Below are 22295 nucleotides of genomic sequence, written 5' to 3'. Positions count from 1 at the left end.
ACTTTTGCCGGGTGCCTGTTGGCATGAAAATGAAAAGCCATTCCGGTTCTCCGATAATGCAGTCACAGTAGGCCACAAACGGCTCTTCTTTGTTCAGTGTCCCATCTCACCAACTAGTCCATTCCGGCACTCAACCAATAAGAAGATACGACACTGAAAAAATAAGACACCTTAGACCGATAATCGCCCATTTCTCCATTTCGTCGCCAACTATACTAGCGTTATCATCCGTTTCTGCGATCATGTCCTTTCGAAAGTCTAGAATTCGTCCTCCCAAAAGACATGTACGTCAATCTAGAGATGCAGTGTGTGGAGGCTGCGGTCATTATCGAGTTACGCCACGATGTAGGTACCTAACCTGATTCTTGCCAACTTCAATAGGCTACGGTGGGTCGCGAACAAGAGTATGAAGAAGGATTTGCTCTGTTAAGCGACGCGATCAAGGAAATCTTTCACAAGAATGCAAAAAACTTGTCTTACGAACTGCTGTATCGCACCACTTACAACCTGACCCTGTGGCAGTTCGGCGAACGATTATACTTTGGTGTCAAGGACGTTATCGCGGACTATCTGGAAAATGTCGCAAAAGACAATATCGTCCCTGTATTTGTAAACAGCTCAGAAACAGGCGCAGCAGGTGGAAGTGGCGCGGATGTAGGTGCCTCTTTCCTAAAGACGGTCAACACTGTATGGACCGATTATACCCTCGCTTTGTCACTCGTACAAATGGCCCTCAACTATCTGGTAAGCGAAATAAACACCTTTCGAATAATGGAAAATAGACGGTCATGATGGCGGATACCAATGTCATGTGTCTTCTAGGACAACAAACTGTCAAAATATAACTTACCGCGTGTATACGACATGGGACTCGACCTGTTTCGTGATAAGATTATCCGCTCCTCCAAATATCCGATTCAAATGCACCTCATCTCGGCTATGCTAAACCAAATTCATCGAGAAAGACAAGGCGACGTCATTGATCGAAGTGCCATCCGATCCACCGTCAAAATGCTGGAAGAATTGACCGATTCAGGATCTAAAGAAAGTGTCTATGTGATCGATTTTGAGACCCGATACCTGGAAACCAGTACAGCGTTCTATCAAGTCGAAAGCCAGACCCTAACAACATCTTTTGACGCCCCGGAAATGATGCGAAAGGTAAAGCGAACGACATGAAGAGCTCTGGTCTTCAATGAGATCCTCATGATGAAATCATCCTTGAATGTTAGGTCGAAAAACGCATGGAAGAAGAATATGAACGGACCGTTCACTGCCTATCACTAACAACGGAGCCAAAGATACGCCACATTGTAGAAACCCAACTAATTGCTAATAATTTACAGACAATTATGGAGGTCAGTCCTGTTGAGCCATAATCTCACCATCGAGAAGCACATCAGACAACGCATTTCGAGCATACTCACTATGCAATTTTAGATGCCGAATTCGGGTTTGCAAAATATGCTGGCTGCAGACAAAATCGGAGGTACGATATTAAGAGAAAAAGGGTTTGGAAACAAATGGAACTCTGACCGATTGGTATTGCCTTAGATCTTTCGCGCATGTACATGTTATTTTCACGCGTTCCAGCTGGCCTGAGCGAAATGAGGATGGCTATCCATAAATACATATTACAGCTTGGGGCTGAAATCAATAATCACATCAATGCCGATCTTGCATCCGGGGCCGGGAAAGCCAGAGCGCCGGGAGAGAAAGGAGCGATGTCTGGAAGTGCTCAAGCCGCCATTGGATGGGTCGAGGAAGTCTTGGCCCTTCAAAGCAGATTTGATAAGATTCTCGACACCGCACTGTACAAGGACAAGGCATTTCAAACCGCTTTCAATGAGGTAAATATCCCCTCGACTTCTTCACATGCTTTTCAGTTTGGGGTTTTTATTGATCGCCATTTCTTCTGTGGACTTTTTCCCGCAATAATAATAATAGGCATTCGAAAAATTCATCAATGATAACAATCGATCGGCTGAGTTTATTTCACTTTTCATTGATGAAAATCTGAAAAAGGGGCTGAAAGGCGTAAGTGTTTTTTTTTTCTCCTTGAACTATTCTTCAGGAACCAAGACTGACAGTGCTATTCTTCTTATTATCCGTTAAATCACAGAAATCTGAAGACGAGGTGGATGATATTCTTGACAAGACCATCTTGTTATTCCGTTTCCTCCGTGATAAAGATGTGTTTGAACGTTATTACAAACAGCATCTTGCAAAACGCCTGTTATTCAACCGTAGTGTTTCCGAAGATGCAGAACGCGGCATGCTGAGTAAACTAAAGGTAAATTGACATAACACAGCTCGTGCGATGCATACTGTTATCTTTTTTTACTTACCTCTTTGTTCTCGCTTTTATTTTTGCAATTGACAGAGAGAATGCGGATACCAATTTACAAACAAATTGGAAGGCATGTTCAATGATATGCGATTATCTTCCGAAATGACCAGTCAATTTAAGGACTACGGCGAAAAGGCCCTGGCGGATGTAAGTGAGATCGACGCTTTGGAAAAGAATACTTGGGTGTTCGACCGATAATAATGGGGTTCTTTTTCCGCAGAAGCCGATGGTCGATGTTACAGTGACCGTATTGACTTCCACATTTTGGCCTATGAACTTATCGTCGTCTCCCAAGTGCCACATGCCAACTGGTATTTTGAGCGCTTGCCAATCTTTTGAGAAGTTCTATTTTGGCCGTCACAGCGGTCGAAGACTTACCTGGCAGCCTCAGATGGTAAGTGATGCGCTCGATTCCTCTCTTTATTAATGCATCCGTGGCTGATGTGCATTTTTCACCCAGGGTACCGCAGATATCCGTGCCCACTTTAACGGTGGCAAACACCTTCTAAATGTATCTACTTATGCCATGATCGTTCTCCTGTTATTCAACGATGCGCAAGACGACACCTATCTGACGTTGGAAGTAAGTTCCTCATCCTCTAAATCATTCACGCAAAACAACATGATATTCATTAAGCACCCATTGTATAGGATATTCAACAACAAACCATGATACCGGAGCAAGACCTTAAGCGCACATTACAATCCTTAGCTTGTGCCAAATACAAGATATTAATGAAGGAGAACAAGAGTCGCGATATCAAAGAAGGGGATAAATTCCGATTCAATAGCGGTTTCACCTCCAATCTGGCAAGGATTAAGATCCCATTACTGGCGACCAAAGTAGAAACAGAGGGTGAACGTAAACACACACAGGATAAAGTGGATGAAGAACGAAAGCATCAGATCGAAGCGGCAATTGTCCGAATTATGAAGGACCGAAAGACCATGGAGCACAATCTTCTGATTGCGGAAGTTTCCAAGCAACTCAGTTCACGGTTTATGCCCAATCCCGTCATGATCAAAAAACGAATCGAAGCTCTCATTGATCGTGAATACCTAGAACGTAGCTCGGATGATAGGTAATGTTGCTTAATCGTCACAGAATTTAAATTTTTTTTTTTTGCAGAAATTAACCCAATCCCCCTTTTTTTTTCCCACTCATAGACGTTCATACAACTATCTTGCTTAGGTTGCTTTATAATTCTCCCTTCTTTGTAAAGGTTCGCTTCATATTTGACAGTAAACACACAGCATCACTGGCGGGCATGTTATTTTCTCATGTATATGGTAAGACGATATGATGCTATGCTTTGGTTCTCCAGACTCCCGTTAAACCCTACTCATCAAAAATGCTGGTCATCTCAAAAGCAAAACGATGACGACTCATCTTTCTACACATACACATGTCACGATATTATTCATGTGATGATCATAGGAATACAGTAAATAACACGCCACATTATAACTACCGTTGCATTTGTATTCTTGAGTTTGACATTGGCTAGAGTGAAAATTTACGGCGTCAATCAGGCACGTCTTCACAAGAATATAATCATGTTTTGTAAGCAATCTTTGATGGGCGCTAAACACTATCCATATTCCATCAACCATTATGGCACACTCTGAGCCATCCTTAAACCTTGATATTGGACGCATAAAACCAAGAAAATACGACAGGCCTCTCAACTGGATCGTGTTGCCAAGATTTTTTTTTTCAAGGTCCTTTGTATCTTATGCAATGTAGGACATGGTAATAGAAGGTACTGCAGCATTAGGTGGACCAGTATAAAAAGAAAAAGAGCTTCATACCCTTGAGGATTTTAGCCATAACTTTCCTTGTATATGTACGATATTTATTACAAGCAAAAATTTATATGACAGTAAGTTAAAAGTAAACGAAGAAGAAAAAAAGGAAGAACATGCGTATGTGTATGCGTGTGTAAGATGCGTGTAAATAATGCGACAACGGATGAAGGACCTTTGAAAACCATGAATGATAATGATTGATTTGTGGACAATGGGAGAGAAAATCAAAGCGGGGGAAGACTTGGCTGGGTAAGCCATATTTAAAAAGGAAGGATTTATAAGTGGATTAGGGGTTCATACAGGCGGTCTTGTTACGTTGATTACTTTTATGGCGTTTTAGTGCATCCAATCTATACCGACGAGAAAACAATCACAGTGTGAGTCAACTGGAAAGAAACCTAGAAATATAAAAACTGACTGTACCTGGAAAAGGTTTTATCGCAACCCAAGCATTTGTAAGGTTTGTCACCTCCGTGAATTTTGACATGACGTTTCAAATCGTGATTGCGACTGAAAGCCGTTTGACATACGTGGCAGGTGAAAGGACGATCGTCGGTGTGGGTTCTCGAATGACTCTTGAGATTATACAGACGTTGGAAAGTTTTGCCGCAGTTGGGGAACAGACAAGGATAGACGGTTTGTGTGGAGTTATTAATGGTCGTAGTGATGGGCGCTGAAGAAGCATAAATCGACATGGCTGCCGACTGGGTTTCGGCCAAAGCAGGATCGGATCGTCGTCGTTTATGTCCTGCTGTGGCATTGCGAGAAGCCGGAGACGACGGTGTACTATAGTTACTGCCGGATGATAACCCTGGGACTGCCCCACCGGCTTGAGCCACAGCAGCTACAGCGGCGGCGGCGGCAACTGCCACAGCGTTGTCATTGCCCGCATGACCAAACGGATTGGACAGGAAGTAAGGGTGATTCGCGAGAGCGACCAGGGAAGAGGACGACAAGGGATTATCCCTTTCCGACGACGGGGTCGAATGCTGACTCAATTGTTGAGCGTACAAAGCGACGGCCGCTGCATCTGCAAAATTCAGTGTCGGAGCCGTGTTAGCATTGGCGCCCGAGTTCACAGTGGGAAGAGATATGGACTGTTCGGTGGTAGGAGTAGCAAGAGGAGAAGCGTCCGAAGCAAGAGCCGGTGAACTGGGAGCTGTAGCTGCAGCCGTCGGTGTCGCGGTAGTCGGTGTGGATGTCGAGTTGGACACGGTATGACCCACCGTTCCTAGCAGTAACTGAGATAGTAAAGCCTCGGTCGCTTCCTGATCCCGGTCTCTCACTTTTTCCGCAATCTTCTGCGCAATGTCATTCCAGTTCATCGATTCAAACAACTTCATAGTCTTGTCCTCCAAATCATCTTTGTTCGTATCGACCGGACGGGGCGTACTTGCTGCAGAAAACGACGTGGCATCCTGGATATCGTTATTCTGCTGATGTGGAAGATGATGATGATGTTGCTGGTTTTGAAGTTCCTCATCATTTCGGATTTTGTTTTGTAGCCATTCTCGATCGACATACTTGGACGCCAGCGTGTTATCCCATCGTTGCTTCAGTTGCTTGCCTTTTCGACCGGGAATGGTATTGGCGATATCTTTCCAGCGACCATAGCCATACTTTTTGATACCGGCCAGTAATAACTCATCTTCCTCTTGGGTCCAAGTGCCTCGCTTATAATCTTGCATAATTTCTTCATTTTGAAGTTCCAACGCTTCCACCGTAGCGGCCTGGGTTAAGCCAGGGTAGTTGGCAATCAACATGACATTGTCGTTATTGAGCTGATCGTTAGAGTTTGCTGAAGCATTGCTGGACATGCTGCCTTGCGTCGATTGACCCTCAGCACCTTCATTGTATGGTTTCGCTTTGACGTCGCTGTGCGATAGTTCTAATAACTGCAGTGCGGTTGCTGCGGCGGCTGAATCGATCAAGACCGGTTTGCCGTCGCCTGCGGTGTGTTTCCGTAAAGTTGGACTTGAGCTGCCAGTGTCATTGTAACCAGCATCGCTGGACAGGTGTGTTGCAGGACTCTCTTGGTGCTGCTGGGTTGCTTGCTGCGGTGTTGAATGCTGTGACTTTTCTTTTAATGTTTGTAAAGTTTCTGAGGGATCATAGAAAATTGTTAATTGATTTGTGTCGATCCTCGAGCCATCCACAGTGAGATATTTACCAGGCTTGAGGGATAATGCTGCCGCTACGGCATCGGCAACGTCCAAGTTACTGTGAGTACTTTGGAGCAACGCAGCTGTCAAAGCTGCACTGCTGGATCCAAATTGTGATAAATTGAGGGTGGAGGAAGGTGCGGTGGTGGTTTCGTTGCCACCGGTGTTGGAGGATAGATTTGATGAAGAGGTTGCAGCGTGGGTTGGTTGCGGTGATCCATGCGGTGAAGGTTGTTGCATCGATAATGGACTCGAAGTCGAAGTGGGAACAGCGGTTACATCCAAAGTATGACCTTCGTCCAGTACTGCTGGCGTAGGCGGCTGGCTGTATTCGGAAATCCTACCATAGATTTCTTCTTTGGGTGGACTTGCTGATAGCCGTTGCCGTTTATCGTTGTGAGGAGCCGTTGCCGAGGAGAAAAGATGGACTCTTGCCATAGCGCTTGGATAGGGTAGGATACGATACAATAAGGTTAGGTGACGGTCGAGGTTAAAGTTGGTATATAAAGAGTTTTTTGTCCAAGGGTCCAAGTGCACAGAGACGGAGGGGCTTTTATGGTTTTGACCGGTGAGTTGTATATGTGTATGTGTGGTGTCTTGGTTTATGCAAGTAAGGTAAGACTTCCTAAGCCAAGACGGAGTTGATCAAGAGGAAAAGCAAGAGTGTCGATAAGCCTTCGGGCCAAGCCTCGTTTTCAGAAAAAAAAAAAAAGAATAGGGCGATATTGGAAAATTCCAAAAAAACCCCCTTCTCAAGTGGACGCTCAAAAAGTTTTTCGCTATTATCCAATCAAATGGCTTTATTCATAAATACAGTCACATGCGAAATTCGGAGATGGAATTTCGATGTGTTTGGGAATCAAAAAATGTTGAAGCGCAAAAAAAGTTTAAAAAATCAGAAATTCATGCTACACTGAAATGGGTCATTGGAAATTGGGGGCATAGATATTTTTTTTTCTTTTTTTTGTTGAATCCTTGAGGAATTTTTTTTTTTTTGTTATGTTTTCTAGTTTTCAGCTGCTTGAGGACATGGTCAACGGATGTGTGATATTTTGGATGATATATTCGGTGAGGGCTTAATCAATGGTCTCTGTATGCTTCTTTAGGATATTCGTCGTCGGCAGGAATATTGAGACTGGGAGCATTCAAGGCATTGGCCATCCATTTTTCTTTGCTGGTAGGCATGAGTGGAGGTAATTGCGTCGGTGAGTTATTTACATGAGACATAGGAATGGAAATAGAATGATATATCGGGGCAGCAGATGAGGTCGGTTTGATGTTGTGTTTGGTCAGTAATTCTTGCTGAACACGTAGTTGTTGTTGTAAAAGTTGCAGCTGGTTTTGTTGGTTCTTATGCGCCATTAAGGCGGCCATAGCGGAAGGATGCAGTCCTTCGTTGTTGGCCATAGTCGGTGATGCATGGACTTGCAGTGAATCTTGAGCTAAACAACGTCTTTGAAACCAATTCACGTTGTTGTTACGAATCATCCGCTTTTCGACTTCGTGACGCATCTGCAACGATCGTAGTTTCTCGCGCAAACCGCGGTTCCGTTTTTCCAGGTGCCGGATATAGTCGACTGCTTTGAATAAAATGGTGCTTTTCGAGTTGTTGATATTTTTTAACGTAGGAATGATATCAGTCATCTCCTTGAAACCATTACGGATGGAATTACGCCGTTTTTGTTCGGAAGCAATATGGTTGGCGCGTCGTTCATCATCGGTTAGTATATCACGGTTTCGTGTGACCCGTCGTTGTTTAGGCGCTTGATGATGGGATTTGCTGTTGGATGCAGGCACAGGCGACGTTGCCATCACATCACCAGGTTCAGGCTCGTATCGAGGATGAGACGGCTTGGTTGGCATGCCTTGACTGGTCCGTTTTCGAACAAGACATGAAGAACTAATAGGAACGGCCACCTGATGGCTTTGGCAAAGATAGATAGGTGATGTTTCGTCTTCCATCGTCGTTGTTGTGGCCACCATTTCGCTGTGTGCCGCGTGCGTCGTGTCTCGTTTTTGTTGCTAAAGAGGTTTCAATCAAACTTAAATTGTCTGTTCGGCACTGTCATCTGGTCTGCTATTTACCTTAGGCATGGTTGATTCGATAAAGAAAGAGTCGAGAAAATCAGAGATTTGCTTTTGATCCTTATCCTTAATCAGAGAGCAATGATCCCAATTAGCTATTTTTGGATGAAAGTCTAATAGTGGAATGGTAAGCGTTTTCTGTTTGTGTACTGTGTTTTCTATTGACATGCAGTACCTTCGTCAGGTAACGTTTCATGTATATAAGGCGATTCGGCGTCTTCGTGGACACTGGAACCTGAATAAAGCGAAGGCGGATTATCCCAACTGCTGTTGCTGGTTGTGCTGGTGATACTGGAGGCTTTGTGAGGTACGGTGGTAGTAGCTGGATCATATCCTTCCATGACGACACAAGAGATAACGCCGATTATTAAGACAAAATAAGTTGAAGAAAAAAAAAGGAGGAGACTACGAAAGAAGAGAACAGATACTCGTTATGCGAGCATGAAGAGTGGTAAAAACAACTACACACACAGAGAGAGAGAGTGAGCAAGCAGCTAAATATGAAGGGAAAAAAATAAAGAGGATCCAAAAAAAACTATAAAGAAAAAGGTAGAAGAAGAGACGATCCAAATCGCCAAAAAAAAAAAGACTCAAAAGCCAAAAAAAAAAAAAAAAGCTTGCAGCGTTCATGAGCTCTAATTGTCTTTACAAATGCTCAATTGTTGTAACGATGCATTTCTATTCCGCTGAGTTGCCCTTTTGGGCGTGATCGAGTAAGCAAGATTAATCCAGTCCATTGGATTCATTTTCCGATTATCGTTTCTTTAATTGACTCTTTACTTCACTTCCCAACTCAAGCTCATTGACAAATAACCTTTCTTGTTTCATGTTACCATGACATTGCTTCAGTGACGAGAACCATTCTGGTTACACATGATTCATTTTCACTAAAGCAGAAAAAAAAAGCAAGGTGCCAGTAACTCATGTCTAGACCCTTTCCGATGCTGTTTTTTTATTTTATTTTTTTATTTTATCACAAGGTTTTAAACCAAGCCTAACGAAAAGATAAAGCACTAAGGGTGGGAAAAAAAATCTCAGATCATAACAAAGAGAGAGGGAAAAACAAAGGGAGAACCGGTGTTTGGCCAATGAAGTGACAGAGACACACTATCGGAAACCTTCGCTTTGTATCTTTGGCGCATTCCCTTATCATATGGTTTCACGTGCTTCCATGGATATGCAATAAGATGATTCCGCCATCAATGATCATTCCACATGGCTAGCGCAATGATCATTTCGATCCATCATTTGGGGAGAAAAAAAAATTCAACCCTACTCAATTGAATAAATTTGATCTGAATAATAGGTTATCCTCATGCATGCATGCATTGATGTTGTCGGCCTTAGTCGACCATCTTGTTTTCCGACTTGCTTCGCTTGCAATGCGTAAAAAGAAACTTAATCGTGGATTGAGAACCTTGAAATCCGCCGTCAATGCGACGACACGAGAGCCGTTTTGCAGATTGATTTGGGTCATCTAAAAGAGGAAACCGTGTACCTTTTTCGCATTCAATTGTGGGGAAGTCGGGGAAAACCACATTTTTTTTTTATGACATCCCAATCTATTTCATCGTTCGATGGAATAAGTGAGTCAATGTTTCCTTTTGATCTATACTGTATGTTATCTTCCCGTGACCTACCTGGCTTATCTTTCCCTTGAGAACGCGATTAACCGAAACTCACCATGATGAGGACTTAGAGTGCAAAACCCGACGCGGCGCGGCGCGGCGCGGCGCACATGCCATGCCCCATCCCATGGTCCGCTTTTTTTTTCTTGTTTTTTGTGGCTATTGCTCCCCATTTCTGTGTTCCATCAATGTGACACAGACCTCGACCCATGGAACCATCCCATGTTGACTCATGGATGCACTAGACCGGCGAGCATGGGGCTCCGGTATACCGTTTCTCATTGGCGAAAAAAAGCAAATGACAGAAATGGTGGAAATAAGGTCACTACGGTAAGCAAAACTAATTCATAGTGTTTTAAACTGTAAATGCAGCCTTCCTCCTTGAAGCAAACAATTAGGTAAGCAAAATGCTTGGTAAACCTAAATATTCCAGCCAATTTCCCATCCATAGGTGCATGCCCATGTTAGGAAAGCATAAAGCTGGTTTCCTTTCTACGTCAAATCCGGTAAAAGAAAATTGGATATTCCACAATAGCTTGTTTCTTTTTTTTTTTGACGAGCTTCTTGTGATAAAAAAAAAAAAAAAAAAAAAAAAAGAACGATCGCATGACGCGCGAAACACGAACAACCTGCAAGCCTGTTTTTGTCATGAAATCGAACGATTTGGAAGGCGTCTCAAGAGAATCCCAAATGCCCAGCTGCGAACAGACGCTTCAACTCATTCGTGCCAACGTGACACATGGCGAAAATCCACCGTTGCCGCAGCATTGATGTTTCGAGTTGGTTCCGTGGTTTCCAGAATCTGGCGCGTCCAATTGGGGAACAGAGCCAACTAAAAAAGATACAGCTAACAGCGTTGATCCATTGATGAGCTTGGGGTTGGTTTTACCCTATTTTTTTGAACAGCGGAAAAAAAAGAAATGTTGTCTTTCTGCAAGGGAATGAGGGAATTTCACTGGTGTTCCATCGGGTGCGATTTTACTGATTTTTTTTTGTTTTCAATTCACCAAAGAGGAAAAGGCAAAGTAACAAAAGCACTGTCCAACGTATCCAATCAGGTTCGAGAATAGCCCCTACGTCATAAGCCGGAGATTCAAATTAGTTGGAAAATCGTGAGTTCGGTTTAGTTTTTCTTGAACAAACCTTTTCCCAAGTTCATAACAAGAGGCAAAAACCAAGTTTGCATGTCCAATAACGTCGAAGAACTCAACGTCCCTTTCGGTAAGTAATGGGTGTTGGACCATCTGAATGTATTGTGATGTGATGTTAATCAGCTGCTTGCTTTGCAGATCCCTTCGCTGACGTTGAAGAGGAAAGCTCCCCTAAGGCCACCAACTATATCCGTAAGTATTCAGATGACCCGATGTTCGCTGAGATGGATGAACTGATCAGTGGCATCTTGCCAATTTTTCTGGTAATATCTTTTTAGATTTACGTATCCAACAGAGAAACGGTAGAAAGACAGTGACGACGCTTCAGGGCCTTCCCAAGCAGTTCGATGCCAAGAAGATCTTGAAGGTGTTCAAGAAGGAATTCGCTTGTAACGGTACCGTAGTGGAACATGAGGAATTGGGCGAGATTTTACAAATGTCGGGTGACCAGCGTATGAAGATCGCCGAGTTTTTGGTGAAAGAAAAGATCGCCAAGAAGGCAGAAATCAAGGTTCACGGTTTCTAGGGAAGAAGAGACGTTGTATATTTCTTTTGGTTTTGGATTTTTTTCTCTCTATCCATGTCTGTTACTTTGTATCGTTGTCCATGTAGCAGCAATCAATAGTATGGATTCCGCCTTTTTTTTCATTTCATTAATATGTAAGAAACAAAAAAAATTCTCGTATATGATCATGAATATTGTTGTGTATTTGAAGTGCTTTGTGTATCAAGTGATGCGTTACGCATATATGCTTGTTTGATGAAAGAAGGGAAACATTTAAAGAGATCTCCTCTCAAAGCGATGATAAAAAATCATCAATGTAGAATAACTTTTATTTTTGTGCTAGCATGCGTCATCTTTGAAATGATGCATTCACTTGCATTAAGCACAATCTGCTTCTCACATTGACGCATCTGCCGCATCCATCTGCCCTCATTACAGATATAGCACAACACCCACCAATAGAATCGCTTCGATTTCTGCGAACTGACTGCTGGCGATCACAGTTTTAGATCGCTCTTTTTCTTTATATATCAGCACGCACCACATGGTTTTCTCATCATGGGCTTGAGGCAGGACGACAGTGGCCCAAATCGTTGGATTCCAATTATTTTGTCACGTTGAGAGATGGTATATTAACTAATATTGCAAAATTGTATGACTTGAATGATACAAAGGCCGCATGGATTGAACCCTGATTCCTTCCAAAGTTGAAGCGATCCCTTATTTCCCTGGTTGTCCATCCTGAGCAGAAAAAAGTTGCTTAGGATCCCAATTCCAACCGATTATCTCAGGATCAAATGTGTGGTTTTTTAGGTTCCTTACCAAAGCAAACTGGTCACGGCCGATGTGATCCTTCTTCTTATTGCAAATCTGTTGCGGTCTATTCCCAAAATAGGGAGACAAAGAGAATCAAGAGAAATTCATGCAAACCATCTTTTATTTAAAAGTAAGCGTCTATCCTTTTCCGTTGTATACTCGTTTTTATACTTTTGATTACTTGCAACTGACACTCTTCCTTTTTTATTTTTCCCGCCGTGACGCATTGGGGGTGTTGACTTTTTTTAATTCTGCTTTTTTGGGTTCTTTTCTGACAAATTCTCAATGACTTTGGTCGCCAAAACAGTAGCGGGATCTCAGGATAATCAGAGCAAGGGCAAACGACCGAGAGCGCCGGTCGCTTGCTACCGTTGCCATCGTAAAAAAGTACGTTGCAATGGAACTCGACCCATGTGCGCTCGATGTGACGCTACCAACGCTGAATGCACTTATCCGACCTCTCGACGCACACGCAGCAATCAACCTACCTTTGTCGATCCTTTTATCGAGAATATTTCTCGCTTGGAAGCTAGGATCCACATTATCGAATCCAATCTGGCCAAGCAACGCGCCTTGCTGATGTCTTACACGCAGAAAAATCGTTGTCTTGGCGAATGGTCGTCTGATCCCGTTTCAGGGAGGAGGAGATGGCGGTCCAAAAGTGAAAAATCCGTCCCCACCGATCGAGGTTCATCCACGGCTGAGCCATTCGCTTATACCTTGTTTCCCAAACCCATGGAATCCGACTGGGTAAAAAGAGCGATTGAACCCAAATCGGATGAGCTTATACGGCCCTCATTTTCGTCACCATTACCATCCATGCCGCTTCCATCTTGCTCCTCTTCGTCGTCCTCGTCTTCTTCTTCTTCCCTGGCACTCCCTGCCATCGCTTCGACGTTTCCTCTGCATCCGTCTGGCCCACCCTCCGACCACGGTCTGTATACGATGATGGAAGATATCATGTTCAACTATCCATATTCTGCATCGGTACCTTCCAATTCGTCCCTCCTTCCAATGTGTCCGTTATCAAGCGACCTCTATAACAACCCCTTGCGGCCCTCATCTTGGGAATACGGAATAAATACTGAGCACGCAGTCTGGCACTGCTAAGCATACATTATTTTTATATATTGTATATGTTTGTTTTTATAAAAATCGCAACCTATCCTATTACTACACGGAGCATGAATGAGAAATGTCTAAATGATGAAATGTGCTTTTTTTTTTCTTTTCTTCTAATGACAGCAATAGGATTATTAGCAAGGATGAAAGAAAGTCACTTGTAGTTGTTGTTGTTGTTGCTACATTTAAATCTCTACTGGTAGGTCGGCCTTACCAATCGCGACCGACAGAGGATGTTACCGAGTGTTTTCCAGACTGAATGGAAGATGTACTCGATTGTGGCTGTTGACCGGATGAAAACGTCGTCTTGACATTGCTTGTGGTAGAGGAGGTTTCGGAAGGATTTCTGGAGCGCGGCGGTGAAGTAGTCGAGTTGCGTTCCGAAGAGGAATCCTTGGATTGTTCCGTTTCCAAAACTTCAAGTCGTCCAAGGATGTGCCATAAAAGATCTTTGTTTGTCCAGTAGGAGAAATGTGCACGCAATCCCACCAGATATTCATTGGCAATCATGCTCATGAAACTTTCAGGCTGAAGAACGTAATCCATCCGCCTTCCACCCGGCAATTGCTGCAATTGGATTTTCTCGTCCATTTCCTTTTCTTCTTCCGTTTTACCTTGCTCTTCTGCTTCTGTTTTCGATGACCTTTTGCCACGCGTTGCATCACGAGCCACGTCGGCTTTGGACACCCCAGGCGACATCACGGCCGGTCCTGGTTCGTGGATTTCTTGATTCAGGTTCGCCCAAATATTATCCGAGCCGGATGCCTCTTCTTCCTTCTTGTCCTGTCTTCGTTCCGCCTTGGTGTTACTCTCTTTCAGCGCGCTGTCAGCTTCGCCCCCGGTACTACTCGTGTCGGCTTCGTTTGCCCCATCTCTCGCTTCCTTGGATTCCGCATGACTTGCTGCTGAATCGTCATCCATCGGGACCGGAGATGCGATGCTGATCTCTGGTACCGATGCATCCGATTTCGATCCCCATTGACCAAAATTGGCCCGTGCTCGTTCCAACGATTCCATACGCACGCCGTCGATGCCCAGTACTTCCACAAGATGATGACGAGCATGCGTACTCACCGATCGATGAGGGGTCACGGGACGTTTGCCGGAAAGTAAGGTGTCGTCGACTGATCGTTCTCGCAATTGGTCCTCGCCCGATTTGGGATAAGAGAACGAATAGAGGTCATCTTGATGCAAATCTTGGGATACAGCATACGTTTTTGATCGCGAGGGCAATTGCGGCCGGTTGTCAATCGGTATACCACGTGAAAAATCATGTGTCGACGGAACAAATTTATCCATATTGGCATTCAATGTTCTGTCGAGGTCATCGCGAAGAGCGAGCAATTGTTCCCGAGTCTGTTCGCGCAAAGGATCCCAGGTAATGATACCAATATTGTTATCGACCGCGGTATTCTCGCCATCCTGCAACGGCGGCTGATCCTGCGCACTTCGTCCGCGAGTAAAGTACTGTAAAAAGTTTGATACAGACGACATGATACTGCCTTGCTCTTGTTGTGGAGCACTGTGAATACTGGTATTCGAGGATGACGTTTGGATAGTCGACCCTTCTTTTTCATTCTTTTTCTGATTTGATTTATTAAGACCACGTTGCGCTTCTTGGGCTCCTTCTGCTGCGGCGGCGGTTGCGTTACTCAGGGCGGCACCTGTAGGTTCGGCTACTGGATTGGAAGAAAATTTCCAAGAGAACAGTGACAAGAATCCAATTCCGGGTAATGATGGCATGGAAGGGAAGGAGAACGAAGGTCCAATAGGTACCGCCCGTTTGACCAGCACGGCCGATTGCTCTGTAAAATAATCATTGAATAAAGGCTCAAAGCGGTACGCCTTCATACAAAAAAAAGGCGTAAATAGATGGAAATTAATCAGCCATTCCTTACTCCCATGCAGAATCGAACAACCTACCAGGGGGTCAAAGGGGTGAAACAGATTTTCCATAACAATGTCAAAATCTGGATGATAGTACTTTGGTGACTGATTTCGAAAGGTCAGCACCGCACTGATAGGAGACCCCAGTCCAAAGAAGAAATCTGGTTTGAAGTCCAATTTTCCAAAGTTGACGTCCAGTCGGCTGTAAGCCGCTTCTTCGTCGGGTCCAGAAGGTTGGCGTTGATGCGACAAAATATCCCACGTAATGACGCCACCCAAACTACATAAAGATTCAATGCCGATGTGAATTTTTCACCGCAGACTAAAATGCCAGCAAGATGATCGATAAACTTACGAATAGCCCAGAATAGCAATTTTGCCATTGAAGTTCGGATGTTTTTCCAGAAAGTTGTGGTAAGAGGTGTTGTACAGGTTGGTGATGTTATCCACAATGTTTTGTCCACGGTCTTTTGAAAAGTAATACAGCACGTCAGCCAGGTAGTCGTTTTCAATCAAACGAATGGTAGGAATCGATTTCAGCGTGATTTGGTTCATAATGGGGTCCACTTGTTCGTGGATATGTCGGTGCCACTCAATAGGAACCAGCTCAATTCGTACGCTGTGGTCTGGTACTTTGGCTTGCAAGACTTGACGGGTGGTTTCTTGCAGATTTTCAACTACACATCATTTGAATTTAGATCTGTCGGTGATCGACATGTTTGCGTTTAACCGCAGAAGCATACATACTGTGTTCGAAAAAGTGGCCGTACTGTTCAGTTTGCTGTCATATTCACATGCATAAAGAAGTCAAAATTTTTCCATCAGTGACACAACGTTACACTAATTGACGGATGAATTTGGGTCTCTCATATACCTGACCAATGCCCTATAGAATGAACAAGAGAGAAAATTAGCATGAATAAAAAGGATGTGGCGCCTGTGAATAAGGTGGACTTGCATGAATAACAAAGATAAGATGATCTACGGGAGTATCTTGGGAGGGTTCTTCTTCAGGTATTTCCTGTTCGGTATCAGGAGCTGGTTCAGACAAAGACAACGGCGGCGCCGAAGTGGTCAAGTCGTCGTCTGTGCTCGTGAACAAATCAGCAACAATGATCATGGTATGATGTTTGTAAGGTGATCCATCACGGCAATGCCGCGATTGGACTTTTCACGTTTATACATTACCAGCGCTGACGGCAGATAGTTGAGGTGAAGGGACATAGGTAGTTTCGAAAAACATGAAAGAGGATAATGAGTGAACAAAGGGAAGTACCAAAGCTCACCTTTGACTTTGTTGGAGGAGATTGAAAAGATGCCCATTCATTGCCCTTTTTCGGAATAAGGTCCCATCAGCATGCCGTCATTGCGCTAACAATTTCTCGGATATTCCCAAAGCCGATGAAAATTTCCCCCTTTTGTCCAAGATTGCCCCGCCCAAAGATTTCGTTCAGGGCACTCAGGCTTGTCTTTCAAATGACAGACAGTAAGCGACCTCATCCTGTAGTCTATCTTCATGGTGTCGCACCTGTACACCCAGTGACGGCCCAAGTAGTAAACATCATTGAAACAGATGGGTTGCCCATATAATAATAATTGCTACCACTTATAGAAATCGGATTGATCTATGCAAAAACGCATATTACCTTACTTTTATAAAGGAAACATTGTCCTGCTTTGAAAGCCGAATGCCCGTTGTCTTGTTGTTCATACAGAGAAACTGAAAAAGATAAATGACCGTCATCCGCTCATAATAGCCATTCAATGGGCTTATCTTTTGTTTGATATACGGAGAAAAAAACTATTAAGCGGCGTGAGTCTCCATTTGAATTAGCCAACTACATATCCTCTTCCGTGGAATCTGAAGTTGGATAATGCGACGAACTTGCATGTGTCGTAACCACAGCGGACCAACAGTATGATAGTTCATATTGACGCACAATGAGGCTGCAGGCCTTTTTACCTTTGTTATCAAGTTCGTCGTAACGTTCTTATATATAAATCTATCAAAGAAGGCCATGTTAAAAACCGAGAGCAAACAGTGGCCAATATCTGCATTGCTTGAGAAGAGGGGACAAAGCGGAGGTCCAAACGTTTTTCTTGTTTTGGTGATGTGACTAGTATTGTGACTAGACAATAGTTCCCCTTTGAACAAATTTTCTTTTTTTTTTTTTTATTGGGAAGTTTCAACTGAGGATCCCGAGATCAAAGTAAACCAATGGCATTAGAAGACAAGCGAAAATCGGCTCAGCCTAGCCGTAAAGGAAAGAAGGCATGGCGTAAGAATATTGACCACGAGGATGTCGATGTGGGTCTTGAAGCTATGCGAACAGAAGAACGTGTGAGGTAAGGCTTCATCTTGATCCGAAAGCAGACCATAAAAGGAATTGTCAAGTATTCATCGATCTATTGTCTACAGAGGCAAAGTTGGAGAATTAGAAATGGACGAACTGTTTACCATTGATACCGCCGGTGATAACAGAGGTACATTGGAACGATCGATCATTTTGGTTCAGTGACGAGATTCAAAAGGATTGAGAAAAAAGCTAAACTATTTTGGCTGTTGTTGTACAATAGTGAAGCGACAAATAACCAAGGACAAGCCTTTACGAGTGGATCAAATTCTGGCCGAACGTTCAGCTGTCCCAGGATTAAAATCACGTGCAGTGCCGAAACCGACGGTGACGAAAGGGGAACCTTCCAAGCATCAGAAACATTTGGTAGACAAATATAAACGCAAGTTGGACAATGCAGTTGCACCCGCTGCGAAAAAGAAGAGCAAAAATACACGATCGTACGATTTATGGTCAGAAGGTCAGTTGACGATAAACCTTATTGGACAATAGGTCATGCATCAATCTCACCTCCCACATTAGAACCTGCCGAGACCACCAATGAATACTTGGAACCTGTCAAAAAACATAAAGTCAAGGTAAGCAATATGCGCTGTTTTGAGGGGTGTTTCATTTTACCACACAACAAAAGAACGGGAAAAAAAGAGAGGAGAGTTTGGGTTAATGAGAGGATCACGCGATCTGATCTGTTCCCGGTTTGTTTACGGTGTAGGCACCTGCTACTCTAAGCCAAAAGCCGAAAGCAGCGATACATCAAGCTGCAGTGACGATTCCCGATGCGGGTGCTTCATACAATCCTACAGAAGAGGAGCATTTGAAATTACTAAAGAAGGCGCATGATATCGAAGTGGAGAAATTGGAAGCGCAAAAAGCATTAGATGAACAATTGGCATACCGTAAAGAGTTGGAAGCTCTTGCCAGTGAGCTGGACGAAACGATTGCATTGGAAGAATTAGAGGAAGCGGCTGCGGCTGAAGCCGAGGCCGAGGATGAAGATACGCCGACAAAAAAGGCTGCGAAACAGGCAAGAAAGACCACCACCGAACGTAACCGTGAGAAACGATTACGACAAGAGCGCGCGATCCAGGCTCAGCGCAATCAAGAAAAGAAGATTCGTCAACAGATTGATCGATTGAAGCACATCGAGGCGGATATTACTACGCGAACAGAGGAACTGGCCCAACTTTTGGCAACCAAGAAACAGCAAAAGGCCGAAGAGGAGAAGCAAGGTCTGAAACGTGTGGGAAAGCACTATGTGCAGGAAATGCCGGTGGAAGTACAATTGCAGGATGAACTTGCTGAAAGTCTTCGTCAACTCAAGGTAAAATTAGAACACTGGTTTCACATCACTGATAACATCACATGAGAAGGGAAAAAAAAAGATACTGATAAGGTCTTTTTTTTTTTTTTGGTGGGATTTAGCCGGAGGGCAACGTGTTCAAAGATCGATTTGTCAGTCTTCAAAAACGTAATATCATTGAACCCCGTTTACCGGTCAAGGCTTCGCATCGTTATAAGCTAAAGGAATACGAACAACGATCATACAAAAACTTTGATGCTATGCAAAACCGCAAGAAGAAATAACCATCCTTTCATATTCATTAACATATACTGATTTTGACGATGATAAATTGTATGACATATAAACATTTATTGTGCATCTGCATCCTTTTTTTTTTCTTTTTTTTCTTCGGCCACCTTCTTTATCATGTTTTTTTCCTATCTGTGATGCTTGTTTTTTTTTTCATCAAAGAATATGGTCTCCTTTACTTTGTTCTTTGGGTGATTAAAAATACAATAGATCATTGACGATCCCAAGAAAAAGAAACAAGGGAAAACAAGAGAAGGGATTCTCTAAGTTTTGACGCAAAGAACGGCACGGGAAAAAAAGGGGGGAAAACGGAAAAAAAAATATCATGCATGCTTATGATTGGTATGTGCGATGGAAAAAGTAGTATCAAACAAAGTGAGAGTCCTTTTTTTTCATATTTTTATTTTGGATTTCTTTTTGCATGCCCTGTGGCGTTCTTGACTTGTTCAATGGACGATCATCGAACCTTTTTTTCTTAACTTTTTTTGTTGTTGTTGTTGTTGTTCTTCTGTTCTTGCCAAAGTTACAGTACATGACACGCACGTGAGGAAATCGTTGGTGCAGATGGATATGTATACATGTGTGTAGAATGATGCACGCGATTTGTTGTGTGTCTGTCTGTCTGTATGTATGTGCGTGAATGTGTGTGGTGCGGGTGCTGGCGGGCATTGGTATTATTATTTCGTCGTTTTGGATCGTTTTCTAACCATTGATGGGCATGAGTGATCGGGTGGGACTGGTGCCGTAGAAACAGTATTTGTTCACGAGATCCATGTATGAGGGAGAATTGAGATCCACCAAACCAGTTGGTGAGGATGCTAATGAAAATGAATCCCAAAAGGGGATGGCAGGAGGAGGAGGAGGAGATGGTGGCGAAGGCGAAGGTGCAGTGAACGGCGTAGCGGATTTGAAAGGCTGGGGTTGGGCAAGGGCGGGTTGAGGGACCTTTTTTGCCATCGAGATGGATTGCGAAATATCGTAACGAGGAGCCAGATAATGCGAAGGGTCGGTGTGGCTGTGGTTGGGAATGGGGAGAGCATGGCCTTCTTTAGGGGTGGTGGTTTGTTGCCAATCGTCCTCCCAGTCCGATATATCATCTTCCAAATCTTCCAATGGCTGTGTGGGTGGCGTGAGGTTGAGTTTATAATTTCGGCCTTGATTATTTTCCCAGTATTCAGTACCGTTGACAACATATTGAACGGCGAACGAAAGATGATGTTGACCCGATTGGTGAGGAATGGAAAAGCCAAAGACGTCATAAAGGTTATTGGTGGCATCGTTACCCAAAGGTTCACGGTAGGTTGCAGGAACATTTTCGACGGTCAGCCAGTCATTCCATGTATAACGGACCGAGACGATCTTGTGATAGGCGAGATTACGGATTTGCAACCGGCCGACGATCGTTCGACTGTCTGGCGTAACACAAATGGCCTTTTCCACACGCACCATTGCCGTCATTGTTGATTGTTCTTCAGCTGACGGCCAATCGATGTACTCGACGGTATCGGTGTGGCCAGCCCAAAAGATCCTTTGCTGTCGAATGGCCCGCGGAGTCTGAGCTTTTCGGAAAAGGCAAATATGTTCAAGGTGATCGAGATCGAACTTGACGGACTTGAAGCGAGGGGTTGCGGGCGCTGAACGAGAATGACGCAGGGACGGTTTAAGTGAGGGCGTGGATGGCTGGGTTTGGATATCGATGTGTAATTTATCATGGAGACGGTGACGGTTGTGATGGCGATCAGATGATAGAGAAGATAATGCCGAAGTCAATTCGTCTGTCATCGATGTATCAATCGTAGTAGTGGTCGATGTTTGTCTTTTGAACAGTGTAACGCGTTTCCACGCATGTGGATTAACAAATGTATCGTGCTGATATCGCTGGCTTAGTTGAGGGTATTGGACAAATGACATGATCAATGTAATAAAAGATCTCCAAGGAGCAAACAAAAAAAGTACAAAGGAAAAGGTTCAATTCTTTTTTTTCTCTCAAGTAAGTGAAAAAAAAAAATGGAAGAAGAGCAAAGAAGAACAAGATTAAAGGTTGGAATAGCAATTGAAATATGTCGATAAAGGGGTTGAGGTGTAAAAAAAAAAAAAAAAAAAAGAGACACACAAACACTCGAATGTCAGTGAAATGCAATAAAAAAATATGAAAGGGAACAAAAAAAATACAAATAACTAATTGCAAAGCGTAGGAAAAAGAAAAAAAATCGAACAATGGTCGCCCCCCAACAACAAAGCAAAAATAGAAGTAAAAATGTATAAAAAAAAACACGAATAAAAAGGCACCAATAACAACGAACACTACAGAAGATATCAAAATAAAAACTAGAAAAAAAGATGTGTGGAGCACGACCTTTATATATGTGCATGACGGCATCGGTGTTATTGTTTTCTTTTTTATCTAACTTTTTTTTTTTTTGTTTCTCAGCTCATGAAAATGTGACCCTGTCCTTATTTCTTTTCATCCCTCCCCCCACCCCCACCCAACCCCCCCTCAGTTCACGCTTTATCTGTGTTATTCTTGGATTGGATTGGTTAAGATTGCATGTTTCAAAACGCTTTTGTATTACATTGTCAAGAAACACACTTCAATTTTACATGCACCGCTAATCCCTTCACTATCCTTATCACTTCACCTCTCAACCTTTTTCCTTTTCCCTGCATTCTATCATGAACCAATCGACATACCGCTGCGGATGCCAACCATGTAACATTGTGCGATCAGATCAGATAGCCAGAAATATACCTCAAAAAGTAATTATAGAAAAAGAAAAGAAAAAAAAAACTTCATTCTGACCTGCATCGGCCCGACAGAATCTAGAATAGAACCTG

At 43.4% G+C, this 22295-nt stretch overlaps 9 protein-coding genes across 9 annotated transcripts; 4 read left to right on the top strand and 5 right to left on the bottom strand.

The window, feature by feature from the left end:
* Positions 1 to 242: 242 nt before the first annotated feature.
* On the top strand, positions 243 to 3436 carry BYT42DRAFT_499264 (Cullin; the record flags this gene model as incomplete). Its single annotated transcript, XM_051564624.1, has 12 exons — positions 243 to 284; positions 382 to 744; positions 823 to 1161; positions 1233 to 1358; positions 1441 to 1489; positions 1555 to 1850; positions 1948 to 2037; positions 2123 to 2293; positions 2384 to 2497; positions 2574 to 2744; positions 2811 to 2933; positions 3002 to 3436. 12 exons carry the CDS (start codon positions 243 to 245, stop codon positions 3434 to 3436), a joined length of 2319 nt encoding a protein of 772 aa, XP_051421479.1.
* A 1009-nt stretch (positions 3437 to 4445) lies between these two features.
* BYT42DRAFT_500035 (uncharacterized protein) lies at positions 4446 to 5922 on the bottom strand (the record flags this gene model as incomplete). Its single annotated transcript, XM_051564677.1, has 2 exons — positions 4446 to 4509; positions 4583 to 5922. The coding sequence occupies 2 exons, from the start codon at positions 5920 to 5922 to the stop codon at positions 4446 to 4448; spliced, it is 1404 nt and encodes a 467-aa protein (XP_051421478.1).
* Positions 5923 to 7098: 1176 nt separating this feature from the next.
* On the bottom strand, positions 7099 to 8991 carry BYT42DRAFT_575476 (uncharacterized protein). Its single transcript, XM_051568972.1, has 3 exons — positions 8582 to 8991; positions 8407 to 8519; positions 7099 to 8343 (listed from the first exon to the last, which is right to left on the bottom strand). The coding sequence occupies exons 1-3, from the start codon at positions 8745 to 8747 to the stop codon at positions 7402 to 7404; spliced, it is 1221 nt and encodes a 406-aa protein (XP_051421477.1). The 5' UTR covers positions 8748 to 8991; the 3' UTR covers positions 7099 to 7401.
* Positions 8992 to 11181: 2190 nt separating this feature from the next.
* On the top strand, positions 11182 to 11878 carry BYT42DRAFT_575472 (uncharacterized protein). The gene is made up of 3 exons (XM_051568971.1): positions 11182 to 11255; positions 11324 to 11377; positions 11464 to 11878. The coding sequence occupies exons 1-3, from the start codon at positions 11219 to 11221 to the stop codon at positions 11709 to 11711; spliced, it is 339 nt and encodes a 112-aa protein (XP_051421476.1). The 5' UTR covers positions 11182 to 11218; the 3' UTR covers positions 11712 to 11878.
* A 976-nt stretch (positions 11879 to 12854) lies between these two features.
* Positions 12855 to 13043, top strand: BYT42DRAFT_466820 (uncharacterized protein; the record flags this gene model as incomplete). Its single annotated transcript, XM_051563522.1, has 1 exon — positions 12855 to 13043. A coding segment is annotated over one exon (189 nt), but the record flags the coding sequence as incomplete, so codon positions are not given.
* A 684-nt stretch (positions 13044 to 13727) lies between these two features.
* Positions 13728 to 16722, bottom strand: BYT42DRAFT_395095 (uncharacterized protein). Its single transcript, XM_051563368.1, has 7 exons — positions 16704 to 16722; positions 16474 to 16601; positions 16390 to 16401; positions 16259 to 16296; positions 15871 to 16192; positions 15552 to 15795; positions 13728 to 15473 (listed from the first exon to the last, which is right to left on the bottom strand). Coding segments are annotated over exons 2-7 (2253 nt in total). The 5' UTR covers positions 16476 to 16601; positions 16704 to 16722; the 3' UTR covers positions 13728 to 13838.
* Positions 16723 to 17733: 1011 nt separating this feature from the next.
* Positions 17734 to 19235, top strand: BYT42DRAFT_499894 (ribosome biogenesis protein Nop53/GLTSCR2; the record flags this gene model as incomplete). The annotated part of the gene is made up of 5 exons (XM_051564671.1): positions 17734 to 17861; positions 17935 to 17999; positions 18093 to 18329; positions 18392 to 18441; positions 18582 to 19235. 5 exons carry the CDS (start codon positions 17734 to 17736, stop codon positions 19233 to 19235), a joined length of 1134 nt encoding a protein of 377 aa, XP_051421473.1.
* A 722-nt stretch (positions 19236 to 19957) lies between these two features.
* BYT42DRAFT_575457 (putative phosphatase regulatory subunit-domain-containing protein) lies at positions 19958 to 21556 on the bottom strand. The gene has a single exon (XM_051568970.1). The coding sequence runs from the start codon at positions 21369 to 21371 to the stop codon at positions 20163 to 20165; it is 1209 nt and encodes a 402-aa protein (XP_051421472.1). The 5' UTR covers positions 21372 to 21556; the 3' UTR covers positions 19958 to 20162.
* On the bottom strand, positions 21545 to 21869 carry BYT42DRAFT_575455 (uncharacterized protein). The gene has a single exon (XM_051568969.1). The coding sequence runs from the start codon at positions 21830 to 21832 to the stop codon at positions 21587 to 21589; it is 246 nt and encodes an 81-aa protein (XP_051421471.1). The 5' UTR covers positions 21833 to 21869; the 3' UTR covers positions 21545 to 21586.
* Between the last annotated feature and the right edge of the window lie 426 nt (positions 21870 to 22295).

Source organism: Radiomyces spectabilis (assembly GCF_025331425.1).
Source record: "Radiomyces spectabilis strain NRRL 2753 chromosome Unknown BYT42scaffold_9, whole genome shotgun sequence".
NCBI lineage: Eukaryota > Fungi > Mucoromycota > Mucoromycetes > Mucorales > Radiomycetaceae > Radiomyces > Radiomyces spectabilis.
The sequence above is the reverse complement of the archived record's forward strand: the minus strand, read 5'-3'. Positions and strand labels throughout refer to the sequence as shown.

Coding starts and splice junctions, on each gene's coding strand:
- BYT42DRAFT_575476 (XM_051568972.1), bottom strand. CDS start 8,747: ATGGAAGGATATGATCCAGCTACTACCACCGTACCTCACAAAGCCTCC. Junction 8,520..8,581: donor TGAAACGTTACCTGACGAAG/GTACTGCATGTC, acceptor TTCCACTATTAG/ACTTTCATCCAAAAATAGCT. Junction 8,344..8,406: donor TCGAATCAACCATGCCTAAG/GTAAATAGCAGA, acceptor AAACCTCTTTAG/CAACAAAAACGAGACACGAC.
- BYT42DRAFT_575472 (XM_051568971.1), top strand. CDS start 11,219: ATGTCCAATAACGTCGAAGAACTCAACGTCCCTTTCG. Junction 11,256..11,323: donor AGAACTCAACGTCCCTTTCG/GTAAGTAATGGG, acceptor CTTGCTTTGCAG/ATCCCTTCGCTGACGTTGAA. Junction 11,378..11,463: donor TAAGGCCACCAACTATATCC/GTAAGTATTCAG, acceptor ATATCTTTTTAG/ATTTACGTATCCAACAGAGA.
- BYT42DRAFT_395095 (XM_051563368.1), bottom strand. Junction 16,193..16,258: donor CACTTTTTCGAACACAGTAT/GTATGCTTCTGC, acceptor AATGATGTGTAG/TTGAAAATCTGCAAGAAACC. Junction 15,474..15,551: donor TTCACCCCTTTGACCCCCTG/GTAGGTTGTTCG, acceptor TTTTGTATGAAG/GCGTACCGCTTTGAGCCTTT.
- BYT42DRAFT_575457 (XM_051568970.1), bottom strand. CDS start 21,371: ATGTCATTTGTCCAATACCCTCAACTAAGCCAGCGATATCAGCACGAT.
- BYT42DRAFT_575455 (XM_051568969.1), bottom strand. CDS start 21,832: ATGCACATATATAAAGGTCGTGCTCCACACATCTTTTTTTCTAGTTTT.